The following is a 20,102-nucleotide window of genomic DNA, read 5'->3' as shown; positions in this document are numbered from 1 at the left end:
AAACATGGAAGCAGCTAGTGTATACAAGTTTCTGAATCAATATTTTCTGAAAACATGAAAACATGGATATCCAAGGCTTCAAGCAAGAGGACAATGAATCTCTTCATGATGCCTGGGGGAGGTATAGGAGAATGCTCTGGAAATGCCCCCACTGAAATGTTTTCAAAATGGGTGCAATTAGACATCTTTTATTATGGCCTTACAGACATGGCCAGGATGTCTTTAGACAACTCTGCGGGTGGCTCTATATATATAAGCGAAACCATTGAGGAGGCTCATGAACTTATTGAGACAGTTGTCATGAACCAGCATCTGTACTCGGGTGATGAGACTTCCATAAAAGAAGAGGTTAAGGCTGTTTCTGCTGAATCTGACGCTCGAAAACAGGATGCCCCGTTGACTCAGCAGCTACACGCCCTTGCACAGCAGTTGCTGGAGTTACAAGAGGCTTTGAGAGAAACTCAGGCTTCCAACAAGAATGTAGAAGTCCAGCTGAAATTGAATATTTCAGGTATTTTCTGGCTGAAGTTGAGGAGCTTGAGCAGAAGTCTAATTCAGAAGCAGAGAAAGGACTGTAGATGCTGTCAGGATTTGACCTCCGTGCACTCGAAAAGAGCTTTTCTGGAGCTATAGAAGTCTAAATGGTGCACTCTCAACGGCTCTTGAAAGCTAACATCCAGGGCTTTCCAGAAATATATAATAGCTTATACTTTGTTTCGGAAATAAAGGCCCAAAACTAGCGTTTAACGCCAGCCACTAGCTCCATTCCTAGCGTCCAGCGCCCATTGAGGAGCAACTGGAGTTCAACGCCTAAAATGGGGTCCCTAGCTAGCGTTCAATGCCCCTAAGAGACACTAGCACGTGGGAGACACTCAAGCTTAGCCGAAACACTCACTAAGTGGGCCCAGAAGTGGATTTTTGCACTAATATACTAGGTTATCATATTTCTGTAATCCCTAGTTACTAGACTAGTATATATAGGAGAAGATCAACCATGTTTAGGACTTCTGCACGATCTCTCTCCAGCATATCTTATTTTCGAACACTATTATGTACAGTATGAGTTACTAAACCTCCTAGGTTAAGGTTAGGAGCTCTGCTGATTTTCATGGAATAATAAAAATACTACTGTTCTATTCAATTCTTGTGTGACTCTACTCTAAGATGTATCTTCATTCTTCAACCTTATGAATGGAATGATCCGTGACAATCATCTTCATTCTACATGGGTTCAGTGTGACTCCTAACCAGAGATCACTGAACCACCATCTTGATTATACATCTCTTAGACGGCTAATCCACGACTTCGTTGGGGACTTCTCGAGACACCAGTTCAGCTGAGGTATGGGGAGATTAGGGTCTTCGTGGTAGAGGCTAGAACCAAAGGCACAACATTCTTTGATTCGGAAGATTTGACCTTGTGTGTGGCATTTTGAGTAGGATCATCAAGGGGATGAATTACAGGAGCTTCACCCTCCTTCAGATTGGGTGCACACTAAACCTGGCGTTCAACCTAAAGGAGGAAGATTCAGCGGCCGCGACCGTATGACGTTGATCACTTACAGCCTGCCATGGAAGGAATCACTCACAATTGGAGAAAGACAGTAGGAAAGGATGATCCAGAAGAATGAAGCATCTCCGAAGCCTTAATTGTTCTCTTATCACTGGTTCCACTCAAATTAAGTAATTTCATTCCTATTACTATTTTATGCGTTTATCTCAATAACTCTCTTTTCTAATCGCCTGACTAAGGTTTATAAAGTGTCTATAGCTTGATTCAAAACAACAATCTCCGTGGGATCGACCCTGACTCACCTCAGGTATTACTTGGACGACCCAGTGCACTTGCTGGTTCAATTGTGTGGAGTTAATTTTCGTGCACCACGCAACACATGCGTACGCATGATCTTCCTTTTCTTCTCTAGTGATGAGTACGCATGGATGATGAATACACATGGATGATGAATACACATGGATGATGCAAGTAGGACAGTTGAGTAAGAGGATACCTGGGAGGCCTCCTAACACTCTCTCCAGTGACATAGTGACTAACCCAAGCTTAATTGTGAAAACATGCATTTTTGTGCTTCAAATTAGTGATTTTAATCCTGCTTTTATGCCATTCGATGCCATGACATATTTGTTGAGTGATTTTAGGTCCTAGAGGCAAGTTTGGCAAGCCAAAAGTGGAAGGAAGCATGTACAAAGGGAGAAAACTTGAAGAAAACAAAGGAAAAGAGCACAACGATGTGTGCGTACGCACAGACCTGCGTGCGTACGCACAACCATCAGAGCAAAGCCACGCGTGCGCATGAGCCGCATCGTGCACGTCGCGCGTTCACTCAAGAATCGCCTAGTGTGTGTGCGCACAACCTCTTGTGCGTACGCACAGGAAGAGATTTTGGCAAAGTGTACGTGCACACACGTCTGTGCGTATGCACAGGTCCCAGTGTGTGCCTCCATTAAAAAGTCACGTGGACTCGCATTTTGGGACTCTTTTGGCCCATTTTTGAAGGCTTGGATGCTGAAATCAAAGGCTATATGAAGGGGAAACATCTCATACAAAGGCATTAGGTAGAATTAGCTTAGGGAGCCAACTTAGATTAGAAAAATACACATAGTAGGAGTAGGAGTAGTATAGTTTAGTTTTCTTTATTTTCTCTCCGACGGTTTTCAATTCCATCTCCATTGTAGCATTTTATAGTTGATTTTGGCTTTGGATTTTGCTATATCATTGTAAGTATTTCCTTCATCTTTTCTTTTGTTGCACTATTTTGTCCTACACTTTCCTCTATTTGAAATTATTTTTATAGTTTTGCAATTTTGTGTTCTTGTTAATTAATTTGATGTTTGATGCTTATTTTATGTTTGTTTGAGTTTCTTATGTTGATTTTGAGCATTTGTGGTTCATAGCTTTCCTTAATTTACCAATTTTGCCATGTTTTATGTTTATGCCCACTATGTGTTTGATAAAATGCCAATTTTGATTATGGGGTAATTTCCACCCCTTGGCATGGGGGAAATGAGTGTATGGATTACTAGAGGCATAATATCCAACATTTAGTGATAATTCTTGGGTTGTTAATTGTTTCTGTTCCCACTAACGCTAATTTGTTGCTAAGGTAATTAGCAAGCAAGCTAGGATTTGTGGGTTAAGAACAGTTATGCTTATTTAACTTACTCTCCGATGTGAGGGTTGACTTAGTGAGATTAATCCATCATAATTATCATAGTTGTGGTTATGGTAAGGAAGGGATTCCATAACTCATCCCAAGTCAAGGTTTCATTTATGTTTTGAACCACTTTTTCACCCCTTTATAGCATTCCTTGTTTATATTACATACATAGTCCTTTATTCCTTTATTAGTTTATTAATTACAATTTTGTCTTGTTCTTTTATCTCTTTATTTGTTTGCTTCCTTATCATTGAAAATCCTTTTGATCTTCACAACCAATTTTATGCATGATGAGCAGAATTCACTCCCCATATAAAAAAATGGTGAATCCGTTCTTTTGGCAAGCGCACCAAAATTATCATCAAGTAATAACCCACAGTGGAGTGAGATCGTATCCACAGAGATTGGTAGATTTGAGAAATTTTAATCAATTGGTGAATTAGTCAAGCTAAGCAAAATAGATTGTGATTACAGAATTGTAAATGTGCAGAAATATAAATGACTTAAAAGTAAAGGAAAGCAGTAAATGGCAGAATTGGAAATTGCAAGAAGGTAAAGAGCAGAAACTTAAATGACTTAATTGTAAATGAGAATGGGGAATTGCAGAATGTAAAGAAAGCTATAAAGAAAGTGGAAGATAAGAATAGGGGAATTCATTGAGATCAGGAGATGTTGTCTCTTTGGATTAAATCCAGCTCATATCCTCTTCAATCATGCAACTCATTGACCTCTTGGAAATCTTGATTGATTGAGCCCCAATCCCTTGGTGACTCAATCTCTCAAATCTTGATCAATAGCCAATTCCTTGGTCTAATTGCTCATGAAGAGGGAGAGATATGCTTGGTCCCTGATTATACCACACATCATCATAGGTCCAAGTAGAGGGAGGATTTTATGTCACCATATCCAAACACCAAAACCCAGAGCCTACTCAAGTATAAGAAGGGATGTCTAGCATGATTTCATGTTTCCTCTTCCAAGGTTCCCATGAAACCCATTTTGCATTCAACCCCTTTTCCAAGGTGATTGAACACTAGCATGAAGAACGAAATTCCTTCGAGCAAATCAAAGAGAAGATGAAGAGAAGAAGAAATTCACTATCATTAATCCATCAAGTACAACAGAGCTTCCTCTCTCAATGAGAGGGAATTTAGCTACTCATAGCTCAAGAAAAAAAATAAGAGATGAAAAAGTGAATCTAACTATGCTTCAACTAATAGCTCAACTGCTTAACCCCTTTTTCAGTACTTTCAGGGGGTATTTATACTACTCCTAGCACTAACAAATAAAGAAAATACAAAAGTGAAAAGGAAATTACATTTTGGAGGGAAAAAACTCAATAAACGTGATCTCGCAGTTGGCGTGTGGTTGGCGCTTTAGTGGCGTGCCACGCCTTGCTCTGATTCTGGCTTGGCGTGCCACGCCCAACTCTCAATTGGCACGCCCTCCTTCATTAGCATCCCTGGTGTGCCACGGCTTCGAACCCTAGTGGTACACCCAGGGTCATTTGATCACTTGTGTTAGCCTGGCGTGCCATGCTTTCGAGCCCAAGTGGCACGCCCAGGCCTTTTTAAAGCCTTGGATAGCGTGGTGTGCCAAGCCTTCGAGCCCAAGTGGCACGCTCAGGCCATCTCCCCCTTCTTCTTATCTTCTGGAAAGTTGAACTAATGTGGCAAGCCCAGGGCTGGCCTTTTGTCTCCCTCTATGAAAAATTGTACCAGTGTGCCACGCCCAGGGGTTGGCGTGCCACGCCCATCATTGCGTTTGTTCCAGTAGCTAGCGTGCCACGCCCAGCATTCAAGTGGCACGCCCAAGTGAGAATCTTGAGCTGGCGTGCCACGCCTACGACACCAAGTGGCACGCCCAGCCTTTGCTTTGGCTTTCTTTGTACCTTGGCGTGCCACGCCCAGATGCTCAAGTGGCACGCCCAAGTAAGGGTGGAAGCTTGGCGTGCCATGCCTTCAATCTCAAGTGGCACGCCTAGCCTCTTTAGCCTTCAACCTCTTCTCTGGAATTTTGTACTAGCGTGCCATGCCATACTGCTCAAGTGGCACTCCCATTCATTTGTGGCCTTATTAGCTTGGCGTGCCATGCCTGGCTCCTCAAGTGGCACGCCCCAGTGATTTTTAAAGCTGGCGTGCCACGCCTTCGATACCAAGTGGCATGCCCATGGCTCAAGTGGTGGGTTAGGCGTGCCACGCTCGGCCTGGCGTGCCACGCCTCTTCAGTGGCCTTCATTGTTGCTCTCTGAAAACTTGTACGGGTGTGCCACGCCCAGATTCTGGCGTGTCACGCCCATGTAAATGCTTGGAGGATCCTCTCTGGACTTTAGTACTGGCGTACCACGCCCAGCTTCTGGTGTGCCACGACAATGCATTTTTGTGGCGTTTGCTCCAAGTGGCACGCCAGTTTCACACGCCCAGCTTGTTTTGTTGTTTTCTTCCCCTTTTTGATGTCTTTTTCACCTGAAATTCAGCACAAGCTCATTTCAAAGCAATGTACTATAATGTTCATCAGATAATGCATGAATTACAATAATCAAATGAGATTATGCTCTTTTATGGTCCTTTTTATGCAAGAAAAAAGGGTAGATGATGCAAGTAATCACAACACCAAACTTAAGCTTTGCTTGTCCCAAGCAAATTAGTGTGAGTAGCCCCTGTTATGATTTGAGACTTTGACCTTGAATGGATGCAACCATGACTAAGAGTAGGACTAAGTGTTTAACACATGCATGAGTAATTTTGTTTCAATGTCACAAAGATTCCTAGATCCTTGAGGGTTCCTTCAAGTATAAGCTTCAGGGGTCCTTTTTATTGATTGTCACCTTGAAGTAGCAAGAGTTACTTCATACTCTTTTTGGTTGTTCTTTCTTTTCTATTTATTGACCACGACTCTAAGTGTTTTGTCTCAAGACAACCGTTTAGTTAGGCCTTCAATTAGCACTCCCAAACCAGTTGGTTTTAGGGTACTAGGTGTTAAAACACCCCTAAGAATTTACTTGCCCAGGTCTCTTCTTGACACATCTTCACCACAAGCATCCACTAGGTTCTCTAACTCTTTTGAGCTTTTTAATGTTTCTTTCCATCCTAGTAGTTGTTGCTCAGAGCCTTGGGTCTTTATTGCTTACTACTTCTTGGTTCTATAGATGTTCAAGGAACACTGATAAACCCCTATTTTATGATTCATCTTGTGCTCAATTGAGTATTTTTATCAATTCTTCACCCACTTATTCATATGAATTGCATGGTTTCACTATTCCTTCCTTATTTTATGATATATGTGAAAACATGTTTCCTATGCTTTAAATATATTAATTTTAAATTATCCTTTATTACCATTCGATGCCGTGATCTGTGTGTTAAGTATTTCCAGGCTTTATAGGGCAGAAATGGCTTAGAGGATAGAAAGGAAACATGCAAAAATGGAAGGAACGCACAAAATGGAATTTTTGAAGAAATGGCAGCGACGCGCACTGATGAGCGGATAATTTATATGCTTTTTGGCATTGTTTTTAGTATGTTTTTAGTATATTTTAGTTAGTTTTTATTAGTTTTTAAATTAAAATCACTTTTCTGGACTTTACTATGAGTTTGTGTGTTTTTCTGTGATTTCAGATATTTTCTGGCTGAAATTGAGGGACATGAGCAAAAATCTGATTCAGAGGCTGAAAAAGGACTGCAGATGCTGTTGGATTCTGACCTCCCTGCACTCAAAGTGGATTTTCTGGAGCTACAGAAGCCCAATTGGTGCGCTCTCAATTGCGTTGGAAAGTAGACATCCTGGGCTTTCCAGTAATATATAATAGTTTATACTTTGCGCGAGATTTGATGGCCCAAACCGGCGTTCCAAGTCAGCTCAAGAATTCTAGCGTTTAACTCCAAAACTGGCACAAAAGCTGGAGTTAAACGCCCAAACTGGCACAAAAGCTGGCGTTTAACTCCAAGAAAATTCTCTACACGAAAATACTTCAATTTTCAGCCCAAACACACACCAAGTGGGCCCGGAAGAAGATTTCTGCATTAATTACTGATTTCTGTAAACCCTAGGCTACTAGTTTTCTATAAATAGGACCTTTTGCTATTGTATTTTCATACTTTTCACACACTTGATCATACTTTTGATAGACCTTTTCACGTTTGGGGGCTGGCCTCACGGCCATGCCTAGACCTTGTTCTTATGTATTCTCAACGGTGGAGTTTCTACATACCATAGATTAAGGTGTGAAGCTCTGCTGTTCTTCATGAATTAATACAAAGTACTATTATTTTTCTATTCAATTCAAGTCTATTTCTTCTCCAAGATATTCATTCGTTCTTCAACTTGATGAATGTGATGATCCGTGACACTCATCATAATTCTCACCTATGAACATGTGCCTGACAACCACCTCTGTTCTACTAGCAATGGCTTGAATGCGTATCTCTTGGGTTTCTAATCTAAGATTGGAACCTTCGTGGTATAGGCTAGAATTATTGGCAGCCATTCCTGAGATCCGAAAAGTCTAAACCTTGTCTGTGGTATTCCGAGTAGAATCTGGGAAGGGATGACTGTGACGAGCTTCAAACTCGCGATTGTGGGGGGTGTGACAGACGCAAAAGGATCAATGGATCCTATTCCGACATGATCGAGAACTGACAGCTGATTAGCCGATGTTGTGACAGAGCATCAGGACCATTTTCTCTTTATTTTCTTTTCCATATAAGTTTCGAAAATCACAAAAAAAAATTTATAAAATCATAAAAATAAAAAATATTTTATGTTTCTTGTTTGAATCTAGTATCTAATTTTAAGTTTGGTGTCAATTGCATGTTTTTATTCTTGCATTTTTTGAAAATTTATACATATTGTTCTTCATTGATCTTCAAGTTGTTCTTGATGATTTCATTGCTCTGATCTTTAAATTCTCTTGTTTTGTATGTTTTGTTTTTTCTTACATGCATTTTTACATTGTTATAGTCCTTAGTATACAAACTTCTAAGTTTGGTGTCTTGCATGCATTGTTTATTTGATCTTAGTTGCATTTTTATTGTTTCTCATTGATGAGCGGATAATTTATACGCTTTTTGGCATTGTTTTTAGTATGTTTTTAATAGAATCTAGTTACTTTTAGGGATGTTTTCATTAGTTTTTATGTTAAATTCACATTTCTGGACTTTACTATGAGCTTGTGTGTTTTTCTGTGATTTCAGGTATTTTCTGGCTGAAATTGAGGGACTTGAGCAAAAATCAGATTCAGAGGTTGAAGAAGGATTGCTGATGCTGTTGGATTCTGACCTCCCTGCACTCAAAGTGGATTTTCTGGAGCTACAGAACTCAAAATGGCGCACTTCTAATTGCGTTGGAAAGTAGACATTCAGGGCTTTCCAGCAATGTATAATAGTCCATACTTTGACCGAGTTTAGATGACGTAAAAGGGCGTTGAACGCCAGTTCTACGCTGCTGTCTGGAGTTAAACGCCAGAAACACGTCACAAACCAAAGTTGAACGCCAGAAATACGTTACAACCTGGTGTTCAACTCCAGAAAGAGCCTCTGCACGTGCAACATTCAAGCTCAGCCCAAGCACTCACCAAGTGGGCCCCGAAAGTGGATTTATGCATCAATTACTTACTTCTGTAAACCCTAGTAACTAGTTTAGTATAAATAGGACTTTTTACTATTGTATTTGACATCCTGGATTGTATTTTTGATCCTGTGATCTCGTTTTGGGGGCTGGCCATTCGGCCATGCCTGGACCTTTCACTTATGTATTTTTAACGGTAGAGTTTCTACACTCCATAGATTAAGGTGTGGAGCTCTGCTGTTCCTCAAAGATTAATGCAAAGTACTACTATTTTTCTATTCAACTCAACTTATTCCGCTTCTAAGATATTCATTCGCACTTCAACATGAATGTGATGAACATGACAATCATCATCATTCCCTATGAAGGCGTGCCTGACAACCACTTCCGTTCTACCTTAGATTGAATGATTATCTCTTGGATCTCTTAATCAGAATCTTCGTGGTATAAGCTAGATTGATGGCGGCATTCATGAGAGTCCGGAAAGTCTAAACCTTGTCTGTGGTATTCCGAGTAAGACTCTGGGATTGAATGACTGTGACAAACTTCAAACTCGCGATTACTGGGCGTAGTGACAGACGCAAAAGGAGGGTGAATCCTATTCCAGCATGATCGAGAACCTCAGATGATTAGCCGTGATGTGACAGAGCATTTGGACCATTTTCACAAGAGGATGGGACGCAGCCATTGACAACGGTGATGCCTCCAGACGATTAGCCATGCAATGACAGCGCATCGGACCATTTTCCAGAGAGGATCAAAAGTAGCCATTGACAATGGTGATGTCCTTACATAAAGCCAGCCATGGAAAGGAGTAGGATTGATTGGAGGAAGACAGCAGGAAAGCAGAGGTTCAGAGGAACGAAAGCATCTCTATGCGCTTATCTGAAATTCTCACCAGTGATATACATAAGTATTTCTATCTTTATTTTCTGTTTAATTAGTATTATTTTTGAAAACTCCATAATCAATCATTATCCGCCTGACTGAGATTTACAAGGTGACCATAGCTTGCTTCATACCAACAATCTCCGTGGGATCGACCCTTACTCACGTAAGGTTTATTACTTGGACGACCCAGTGCACTTGCTGGTTAGTTGTATCGAAGTTGTGAATGAAAAACAATTTATTAAGACGTGTGCACAGAGTTTTTGGCACCGTTGCCTGAGATCACAATTTCGTACACCAAGTTTTTGGCGCCGTTGCCGGGGATTGTTTGAGTTTGGACAACTGACGGTTCATCTTGTTGCTTAGATTAGGTAATTTTCTTTTTGTTTTATTTTCAAAAATTTTTCAAAAATTTCTCCTTTGTTTTCGAAAAAAAAATATATTTTAAAATAAATGTTTTCAAAATATATTTTTCTTCAGAATTTTTAAGAATGAATTCTAGTGTTTCATGAAGCATGTTGAAGCCTGGCTGGCTGTAAAGCCATGTCTAATTCTTTTGGATAGGGGCTTCCAACCATCAGCATAGAGGCAAGTCAGTTGGAATGTCAGCTGTGGCATGTCTGAGTTACATACTAAAGCTTGACTGGCTATTAAGCCATGTCTAACCCTCAGATTGGAGCTTTAGAATAAGAGTGCAAGATTCCTGGAATTCATATTAAAAATTTTGGAATCCTTATTTTTTTTTCAAATGATAAAATCAAAAAAAAAATAATTATTTTTGTGTTTCTTGTTTGAGTCATGTGTCATGTTATAAGTTTGGTGTCAATTGCATGTTCATCTTGCATTTTTTTTCGAAAATTCATGCATTCATAGTGTTCTTCATGATCTTCAAGTTGTTCTTGGTAAGTCTTCTTGTTTGATCTTGATGTTTTCTTGTTTTGTGTCTTTTCTTGTTTTTCATGTGCATTTTTGCATTCATAGTGTCTATACATGAAAAATTTCTAAGTTTGGTGTCTTGCATGTTTTCTTTGCATAAAAAAATTTTCAAAAATAAGTTCTTGATGTTCATCATGATCTTCAAAGTGTTCTTGGTGTTCATCTTGACATTCATAGTGTTCTTGCATGCATTCCTTGTTTTGATTCAAAAAGAAAAGAGAAAAACATGAAAATGACGTTTTAATTTTTCTCTTTCATCATTAAAAATTCAAAAAAAAAAAATATCTTTCCTTTTTCTTCTCTTAAAATTTCGAAAATTAGATTTGAATTTTTCAAAAATTTTAAAAAATCTAGTTGTTTTCATGAGTCAAATCAAATTTTCAATTTTAAAATCTTATCTTTTTCAAAATCTTTTTCAAAAATCATATCTTTTTCACTCTTCTTATTTATTTTCGAAAATTTTTAAAATATTTTTCAAAAATATTTTTCTTAATATTATCACATAATTTTCGAAATATCATCATCAATTAATATTTTGATTCAAAAATTTCAAGTTTGTTACTTGCTTGTTAAGAAAGATTCAAACTTTAAGTTCTAGAATCATATCTTGTGATTTCTTGTGAATCAAGTCATTAATTGTGATTTTAAAAAAATCAAATCTTTTTCAAAACTAATTTCAATCATGTCTTTTCAAAAATATCTCTTTATCTTATCTTTTTCAAAATTTGATTTTAAAATATCCTTTCTAACTTCTTATCTTCTTATCTTTTCAAAATTGATTTTAAAATTTGTTTCAACTAACTAACTAACTTTTTGTTTGTTTCTTATCTTTTTCAAAACTACCTAACTAACTCTCTCTCTCTCTCTCTAATTTTCGAAAATATCTTCCCTCTTTTTCAAAATTTCTTTTTAATTAACTAATTATTTTAATTTTTGATCTTAATTTTCGAAAATTACTCACCTTTTTCAAACACTATTTTCGAAAATCACTAACTCTTTTTCAAAAATTATTTTCGAAATCCTCTTTCTCTCTCATCTCCTTCTATTTATTTATTCATCTACTAACACTTCATCTCACAAAAATCCAAACCCTCTCTCTCTAAGTTCAGATTTTCTCTTCTTCTTTTCTTCTACTCACACAGGGACCTTTATACTGTGGTAAAAAGGATCCCTATTATTATTGTTTTTCTGTCCCTCTTTTTCATATGAGCAGGAGCAATGATAAGAATATTCTTGTTGAAGCAGATCCAGAACCTAAAAAGACTCTGAAAAGGAAACTAAGAGAAGCTAAATTACAACAATCCGTCAAGCACCTTTCAGAAATTTTCGAACAGGAAGAGGAGATGGCAGCCGAAAATAATAATAATGCAAGGAGGATGCTTGGTGACTTTACTGCACCTAATTCCAATTTACATGGAAGAAGCATCTCCATCCCTACCATTGGAGCAAACAATTTTAAGCTTAAACCTCAATTAGTTTCTCTGATGCAGCAGAACTGCAAGTTTTATGGACTTCCATCTGAAGATCCTTTTTAGTTCTTAACTGAATTCTTACAGATATGTGATACTGTTAAGACTAATGGAGTAGATCCTGAAGTCTACAGGCTCATGCTTTTCCCTTTTCCTGTAAGAGACAAAGCTAGAACATGGTTGGAATCACAACCTAGGAAAAATTATGCTTTTCTCTTTTGCTATAAGAGACAGAGCTAGAGTGTGGTTGGACTCTCAACCCAAAGATAGCCTGAACTCATGGGATAAGCTGGTCAAGGCTTTCTTAGCCAAGTTCTTTCCTCCTCAAAAGCTGAGTAAGCTTAGGGTGGATGTTCAGACCTTCAGACAGAAAGAAGGTGAATCCCTCTATGAAGCTTGGGAGAGATACAAAGAACTGACAAAAAAGTGTCCTTCTGACATGCTTTCAGAATGGACCATCTTGGATATATTCTATGATGGTCTGTCTGAATTAGCTAAGATGTCATTGGATACTTCTGCAGGAGGGTCCATTCACCTATAGAAAATGCCTGCAGAAGCTCAAGAACTCATTGACATGGTTGCTAATAACTAGTTCATGTACCCTTCTGAGAGGAATCCTGTGAGTAATGGGACGCCTATGAAGAAGGGAGTTCTTGACATTGATACTCTGAATGCTATTGATGAGGGGATAATTTATACGCTTTTTGGCATTGTTTTTAGTATGTTTTTAGTAGGATCTAGTTACTTTTAGGGATGTTTTCATTAGTTTTTATGCTAAATTCACATTTCTAGACTTTACTATGAGTTTATGTGTTTTTCTATGATTTCAGGTATTTTCTGGCTGAAATTGAAGGACTTGAGCAAAAATCAGATTCAGAGGTTAAAGAAGGACTGCTGATGCTATTGGATTCTGACCTCCCTGCACTCAAAGTAACTTTTCTGGAGCTACAGAACTCAACATGGCGCGCTTCTAATTGCGTTGGAAAGTAGACATCCAGGGCTTTCCAGCAATGTATAATAGTCCATACTTTGACCGAGTTTAGATGATGTAAAAGGGCGTTGAACGCCAGTTCTACGCTGCTGTCTGGAGTTAAATGCCAGAAACAAGTCACAAACCAGAGTTGAACGTCAGAAATACATTACAACCGGGCGTTCAACTCCAGAAAGAGCCTCTCCACGTGTAACATTCAAGCTCAGCCCAAGCACACACCAAGTGGGCCCCGGAAGTGGATTTATGCATCAATACTTACTTCTGTAACCCCTAGTAGCTAGTTTATTATAAATAGACCTTTTTACTATTGTATTAGACATCTTGGGACGTCTGGTTCTTAGATCAGAGGGGCTGGCCATTCGGCCATGCCTGAACCTTTCACTTATGTATTTTCATACGGTAGAGTTTCTGCACTCCATAGATTAAGGTGTGGAGCTCTGCTGTTCCTCATGAATTAATGCAAAGTACTACTGTTTTTCTATTCAACTCAACTTATCTATGAAGCTTGGGAGAGATACAAAGAACTGACCAAAAAGTGGCCTTCTGACATGCTTTCAGAATGGACCATCTTGGATATATTCTATGATGGTCTGTCTGAATTAGCTAAAATGTCATTGGATACTTCTGCAGGAGGGTCCATTCACCTATAGAAAATGCCTGCAGAAGCTCAAGAACTCATTGACATGGTTGCTAATAACTAGTTCATGTACCCTTCTGAGAGGAATCCTGTGAGTAATGGGACGCCTATGAAGAAGGGAGTTCTTGACATTGATACTCTGAATGCTATTGATGAGGGGATAATTTATACGCTTTTTGGCATTGTTTTTAGTATGTTTTTAGTAGGATCTAGTTACTTTTAGGGATGTTTTCATTAGTTTTTATGCTAAATTCACATTTCTAGACTTTACTATGAGTTTATGTGTTTTTCTATGATTTCAGGTATTTTCTGGCTGAAATTGAAGGACTTGAGCAAAAATCAGATTCAGAGGTTAAAGAAGGACTGCTGATGCTATTGGATTCTGACCTCCCTGCACTCAAAGTAAATTTTCTGGAGCTACAGAACTCAACATGGCGCGCTTCTAATTGCGTTGGAAAGTAGACATCCAGGGCTTTCCAGAAATGTATAATAGTTCATACTTTGAACGAGTTTAGACGACGTAAAAGGGCGTTGAACGCCAGTTCTACGCTGCTGTCTGGAGTTAAATGCCAGAAACAAGTCACAAACCAGAGTTGAATGCCAGAAATACGTTACAACTTGGCGTTCAACTCCAGAAAGAGCCTCTACACGTGGAACATTCAAGCTCAGCCCAAGCACACACCAAGTGGGCCCCGGAAGTGGATTTATGCATCAATTACTTACTTCTGTAAACCCTAGTAGCCAGTTTATTATAAATAGGACTTTTTACTATTGTATTAGACATCTTTGGATTATCTTTTGATCTTTGGATCATCTTTGGACGCCTAGTTCTTAGATCAGAGGGGCTGGCCATTCGGCCATTCCTGAAGCTTTCACTTATGTATTTTCAAACAGTAGAGTTTGTACACTCCATAGATTAAGGTGTGGAGCTCTGCTGTTCCTCATGAATTAATGCAAAGTACTACTGTTTTTCTATTCAACTCAACTTATTCCGCTTCTAAGATATTCATTCGCACTTCAACATGAATGTGATGAACGTGACAATCATCATCATTCCCTATGAACGCGTGCCTGACAACCACTTCCGTTCTACCTTAGATTGAATGAGTATCTCTTGGATCTCTTAATCAGAATCTTCGTGGTATAAGCTAGATTGATGGCGGCATTCATGAGAATCCGGAAAGTCTAAACCTTGTCTGTGGTATTCCGACTAGGATTCAGGGATTGAATGACTGTGACGAGCTTCAAACTCGCGAATGCTGGGCGTAGTGACAGACGCAAAAGGAGTGTGAATCCTATTCCAGCATGATCGAGAACCTTAGATGATTAGCCATGCTGTGACAGAGCATTTGGACAATTTTCACAAGAGGATGGGATGTAGCCATTGACAACGGTGATGCCCTTACATAAAGCCAGCCATGGAAAGGAGTAGGATTGATTGGATGAAGGCAGCAGAAAAGCAGAGGTTCAGAGGAACGAACGCATCTCTATGCGCTTATCTGAAATTCTCACCAATGATTTACATAAGTATTTCTATCCTGCTTTTATTATTTATTTTTGAAAACTCCATAACTCTTTTATATCCGCCTGACTGAGATTTACAAGGTGACCATAGCTTGCTTCATACCAACAATCTCCGTGGGATCGACCCTTACTCACGTAAGGTTTATTACTTGGATGACCCAGTGCACTTGCTGGTTAGTTGTATCGAAGTTGTGACAAATTATGAATTGAGATTAGAGCACCATGTTTTTGGAGCCATTACCAGAGATCACAATTTCGTGCACCACTTATCTGAAATTCTAACCAACGAATTACATAAGTATTTCTATACTTATTTTCTATTTATTATTAAAATTCGAAAACTCCATAACTTTTTGATATCCGCCTGACTGAGATTTACAAGGTGACCATAGCTTGCTTCATACCAACAATCTCCGTGGGATCGACCCTTACTCACGTAAGGTTTATTACTTGGACGACCCAGTGCACTTGCTGGTTAGTTGTATCGAAGTTGTGAATGAAAACCAATTTATTAAGACGTGCGTACAGAGTTTTTGGCGCCGTTGCCTGAGATCACAATTTCGTGCACCAAGTTTTTGGCACCGTTGCTGGGGACTGTTCGAGTTTGGACAACTGACGGTTCATCTTGTTGCTCAGATTAGGTAATTTTCTTTTTGTTTTATTTTCAAAAATTTTTTAAAAATCTTTCAAAAATTTCTCATCTGTTTTCGAAAAAAAAATAAAAAAATTCTTTTCAAAAATTTTTATTATGTTCTTCAGAATTTTTAAGAATGAATTCTAGTGTTTCATGATGATTTGTTGAATCCTAGCTGGTTGTAAGCCATGTCTAATCTTTTGAACTGGGGTTTCAACTTATCATCACAAGAGTTTGTTGATCCTCACACACTTAGTTGCTCTATACAGAAAAAATATCAATATCTTCTAAAGCTTGGCTGGCTATTAAGCCATGCCTAACCCTCAAATTGGAGCTTTAGACTAAGATTGCAAGATTCCTGGAATTCATATTAAAAATTTTGGAATCCTTATTTTTCTTTTTTACACTAATTTTCAAAAAATACCAAAAAAAAAAAATTAGAAAATCATAAAAATAAAAAATATTTCATGTTTCTTGTTTGAGTCTTGAGTCAAATTGTAAGTTTGGTGTCAATTGCATGTTCATCTTGCATTTTTCAAAAAAATCATGCATTCATAGTGTTCTTCATGATCTTCAAGTTGTTCTTAGTAAGTCTTCTTGTTTGATCTTGATGTTTTCTTGTTTTGCATCTTTTCTTGTTTTTCATGTGCATGTTTGCATTCATAGTGTCTGAACATGAAAGATTTCTAAGTTTGGTGTCTTGCATGTTTTATTTGCATATAAAATTTTTCAAAAATATATTCTTGATGTTCATCATGATCTTCAAAGTGTTCTTGGTGTTCATCATGACATTCATAGCATTCTTGCATGCATTCATTGTTTTGATCTAAAATCTCCATGCATTGAGCATTTTCATTGTTTTTCTCTCTCATCATTAAAAATTCAAAAATAAAAAAAAATATCTTCCCCTTTTTCTCTCATAAAATTCGAAAATTTGAGTTGACTTTTTCAAAAATTTTTAAAATCTAGTTGTTTCTCATGAGTCAAATCAAATTTTCAATTTGAAAATCTTATCTTTTTCAAAATCTTTTTCAAAAATCATATCTTTTTCATTTTTCTTAGTTATTTTCGAAAATTTTAAAAATATTTTTCAAAAATCTTTTTCTTATCTTTATCACATAATTTTCGAAAATATCATCATCAATTAATGTTTTGATTCAAAAATTTCAAGTTTGTTACTTACTTGTTAAGAAAGATTCAAACTTTGAGTTCTAGAATCATATCTTGTGATTTCTTGTGAATCAAGTCATTAATTGTGATTTTAAAAATCAAATCATTTTCAAACCTAATTTCAATCATATCTTTTCAAAAATATCTTCTTATCTTATCTTTTTCAAAAATTTGATTTTAAAATATCTTTTCTAACTTCCTATCTTCTTATCTTTTCAAAATTGATTTTCAAATTTGTTTCAACTAACTAACTAACTTTTTGTTTGTTTCTTATCTTTTTCAAAACTACCTAACTAACCCTCTCTCTCTCTAATTTTTGAAAATATGTCCCTCTTTTTCAAAAATTTCTTTTTAATTAATGACGAGCGGATAATTTATACGCTTTTTGGCATTGTTTTTAGTATGTTTTTAGTAGAATCTAGTTACTTTTAGGGATGTTTTCATTAGTTTTTATGTTAAATTCACATTTCTGGACTTTACTATGAGTTTGTGTGTTTTTCTGTGATTTTAGGTATTTTCTGGCTGAAATTGAGGGACTTGAGCAGAAATCAGATTCAGAGGTTGAAGAAGGACTGCTGATGCTGTTGGATTCTGACCTTCCTACACTCAAAGTGAATTTTCTGGAGCTACAGAACTCGAAATGGCGCGCTTTTAATTGCGTTGGAAAGTAGACATCCAGGGCTTTCCCGAAATATATAATAGTTAATACTTTGTCCAAGAATAGACGACGAAAACTGGCGTTCAATGCCAGCTTTCTGCCCAAATCTGGCGTCCAGCGCCAGAAAAGGAGCCAAAACCAGAGTTGAACGCCCAAACTGGCACAAAAGCTGGCGTTCAACTCCAAGGAGGACCTCTACACGTGCAACACTCAAAGCTCAGCCCAAGCACACACCAAGTGGGCCCCAGAAGTGGATTTATGCATCAATTACTTACTTCTGTAAACCCTAGTAGCTAGTTTATTATAAATAGGACCTCTTACTATTGTATTAGACATCTTTGGATAATCTTTTGATCCTTTGATCATCTTTGGACGCCTGGTTCTTAGATCAGAGGGGCTGGCCATTCGGCCATGCCTGGACCTTTCACTTATGTAATTTTAACGGTAGAGTTTCTACACTCCATAGATTAAGGTGTGGAGCTCTGCTGTTCCTCAAAGATTAATGCAAAGTACTACTGTTTTCTATTCAATTCATCTTGTTTCGCTTCTAAGATATTCATTCGCACTTCAATCTGAATGTGATGAACGTGACAATCATCATCACTCCCTATGAACGCGTGCCTGACAACCACCTCCGTTCTACCTCCGATTGAATGAGTATCTCTTAGATCTCTTAATCAGAATCTTCGTGGCGTAAGCTAGAATGATGGCAGCATTCAAGAGAATCTGGAAAGTCTAAACATTGTCTGTGGTATTCCGAGTAGGATTCAATGAATGAATGACTGTGACGAGCTTCAAACTCGCGATTGCAGGGCGTTAGTAACAGACGCAAAAGGATAGTAAATCCTATTCCATCATGATCGAGAACCGACAGATGAATAGCCGTGCCGTGACAGGGTGCGTTGACCATTTTCACTGAGAGGATAAGATGAAGCCATTGACAAGGGTGATGCCTCCAGACGATTAGCCGTGCCGTGACAGGGCATTGGATCATTTTCCCATGTTCTTGATGTTCATCATGATCTTCATAGTGTTCTTGGTGTTCATCTTGACATTCATAGCATTCTTGCATGCATTCATTGTTTTGATAAAAAAAATTTCATGCATTGCATCTTTTTAGTGTTTTTCTCTCTCATCATAAAAATTCAAAAATCAAAAAAATATCTCTTCCCTTTTTCTCTCATCAAAATTTGAAAATTAGATTTGACTTTTTCAAAAATTTTTAAAATCTAGTTGTTTTCATGAGTCAAATCAAATTTTCAATTTAAAAATCTCATCTTTTTCAAAATCTTTTTCAAAAATCAAATCTTTTTCAAATTTCTTAGTTATTTTCAAAAACTCCAAAAATATTTTTCAAAAATTTTTTTCTTATTTTTATATCAAATTTTCGAAAATAACATAATCAATTAATGTTTTGATTCAAAAATTTCAAGTTTGTTACTTACTTGTTAAGAAAGATTCAAACTTTAAGTTCTAGAATCATATCTTGTGATTTCTTGTGAATCAAGTCATTAATTGTGATTTTAAAAAAAAAATTTCAAATCTTTTTCAAAACTAATTTCAATCATATCTTTTCAAAATATCCTTTTATCTTATCTTTTTCAAAAATGTGATTTCAAAATATCTTTTCTAACTTCCTAACTTCTTATCTTTTCAAATTTGTTTCAACTAACTAACTAACTTTTTGTTTATTTCTTAACTTTTTCAAAACTACCTAACTAACTCTCTCTCTCTCTCTAATTTTCGAAAATATCTTCCCTCTTTTTCAAAAATTTCTTTTTTATTAAGTAATTATTTTTATTTTTGATTTTAAAATTTTTCGAAAAAATATACTAACCTTTTTCAAAAACTATTTTCGAAAATCACTAACTCCTTTTCAAAAATTATTTTCGAAAATTCTCCCTCTCCCATCTTATTCTATTTATTTATTCATCTACTTACATCTCATCTCACATCTCTACCCTTCTCACAGTTGTGTTTCTTCCATTACATTACATTCTTTGTCTCCCTCTTTTCTCCCACTCACAAAGGGATCCCTATACTGTGGTATAAAAGATCTCTATAATTATTATTTTTCTGTGCCCTCTTCTTTGTCATATGAGCAGGAGCAAGGACAAGAATATTCTTGTTGAAGCAGATCCAGAACCTGAAAGGACTCTGAAGAGAAAATTAAGAGAAGCTAAATTACAACAATCCAGAGATAACCTTTCAGAAATTTTCGAACAGGAAGAGGAGATGGCAGCCGAAATAATAATAATGCAAGGAGGATGCTTGGTGACTTTACTACACCTAATTCCAATTTACATGGAAGAAGCATCTCCATTCCTGCCATTGGAGCAAACAACTTTGAGCTGAAACCTCAATTAGTTTCTCTGATGCAGCAGAACTGCAAGTTTCATGGACTTCCATCTGAAGATCCTTTTCAGTTCTTAACTGAATTCTTGCAGATATGTG

General features: G+C 37.3%; 1 protein-coding gene across 1 annotated transcript in view; it reads left to right on the top strand.

Annotated features, from left to right (window-relative positions):
- LOC107615723 overlaps nucleotides 208-20,102 on the top strand; it is a 36,822-nt gene continuing 16,927 nt past the window's right edge. Inside the window, exon 1 of the mRNA XM_016317762.2 lies at nucleotides 208-480. Within this exon, the coding sequence (XP_016173248.1) occupies nucleotides 208-480 (273 nt within the window). The remainder of the gene's footprint in view (nucleotides 481-20,102) is intronic.

The sequence above is a fragment of the Arachis ipaensis genome, chromosome B09 (assembly GCF_000816755.2).
Source record: "Arachis ipaensis cultivar K30076 chromosome B09, Araip1.1, whole genome shotgun sequence".
Taxonomy (NCBI): Eukaryota; Viridiplantae; Streptophyta; class Magnoliopsida; order Fabales; family Fabaceae; genus Arachis; species Arachis ipaensis.
The sequence above is the reverse complement of the archived record's forward strand: the minus strand, read 5'-3'. Positions and strand labels throughout refer to the sequence as shown.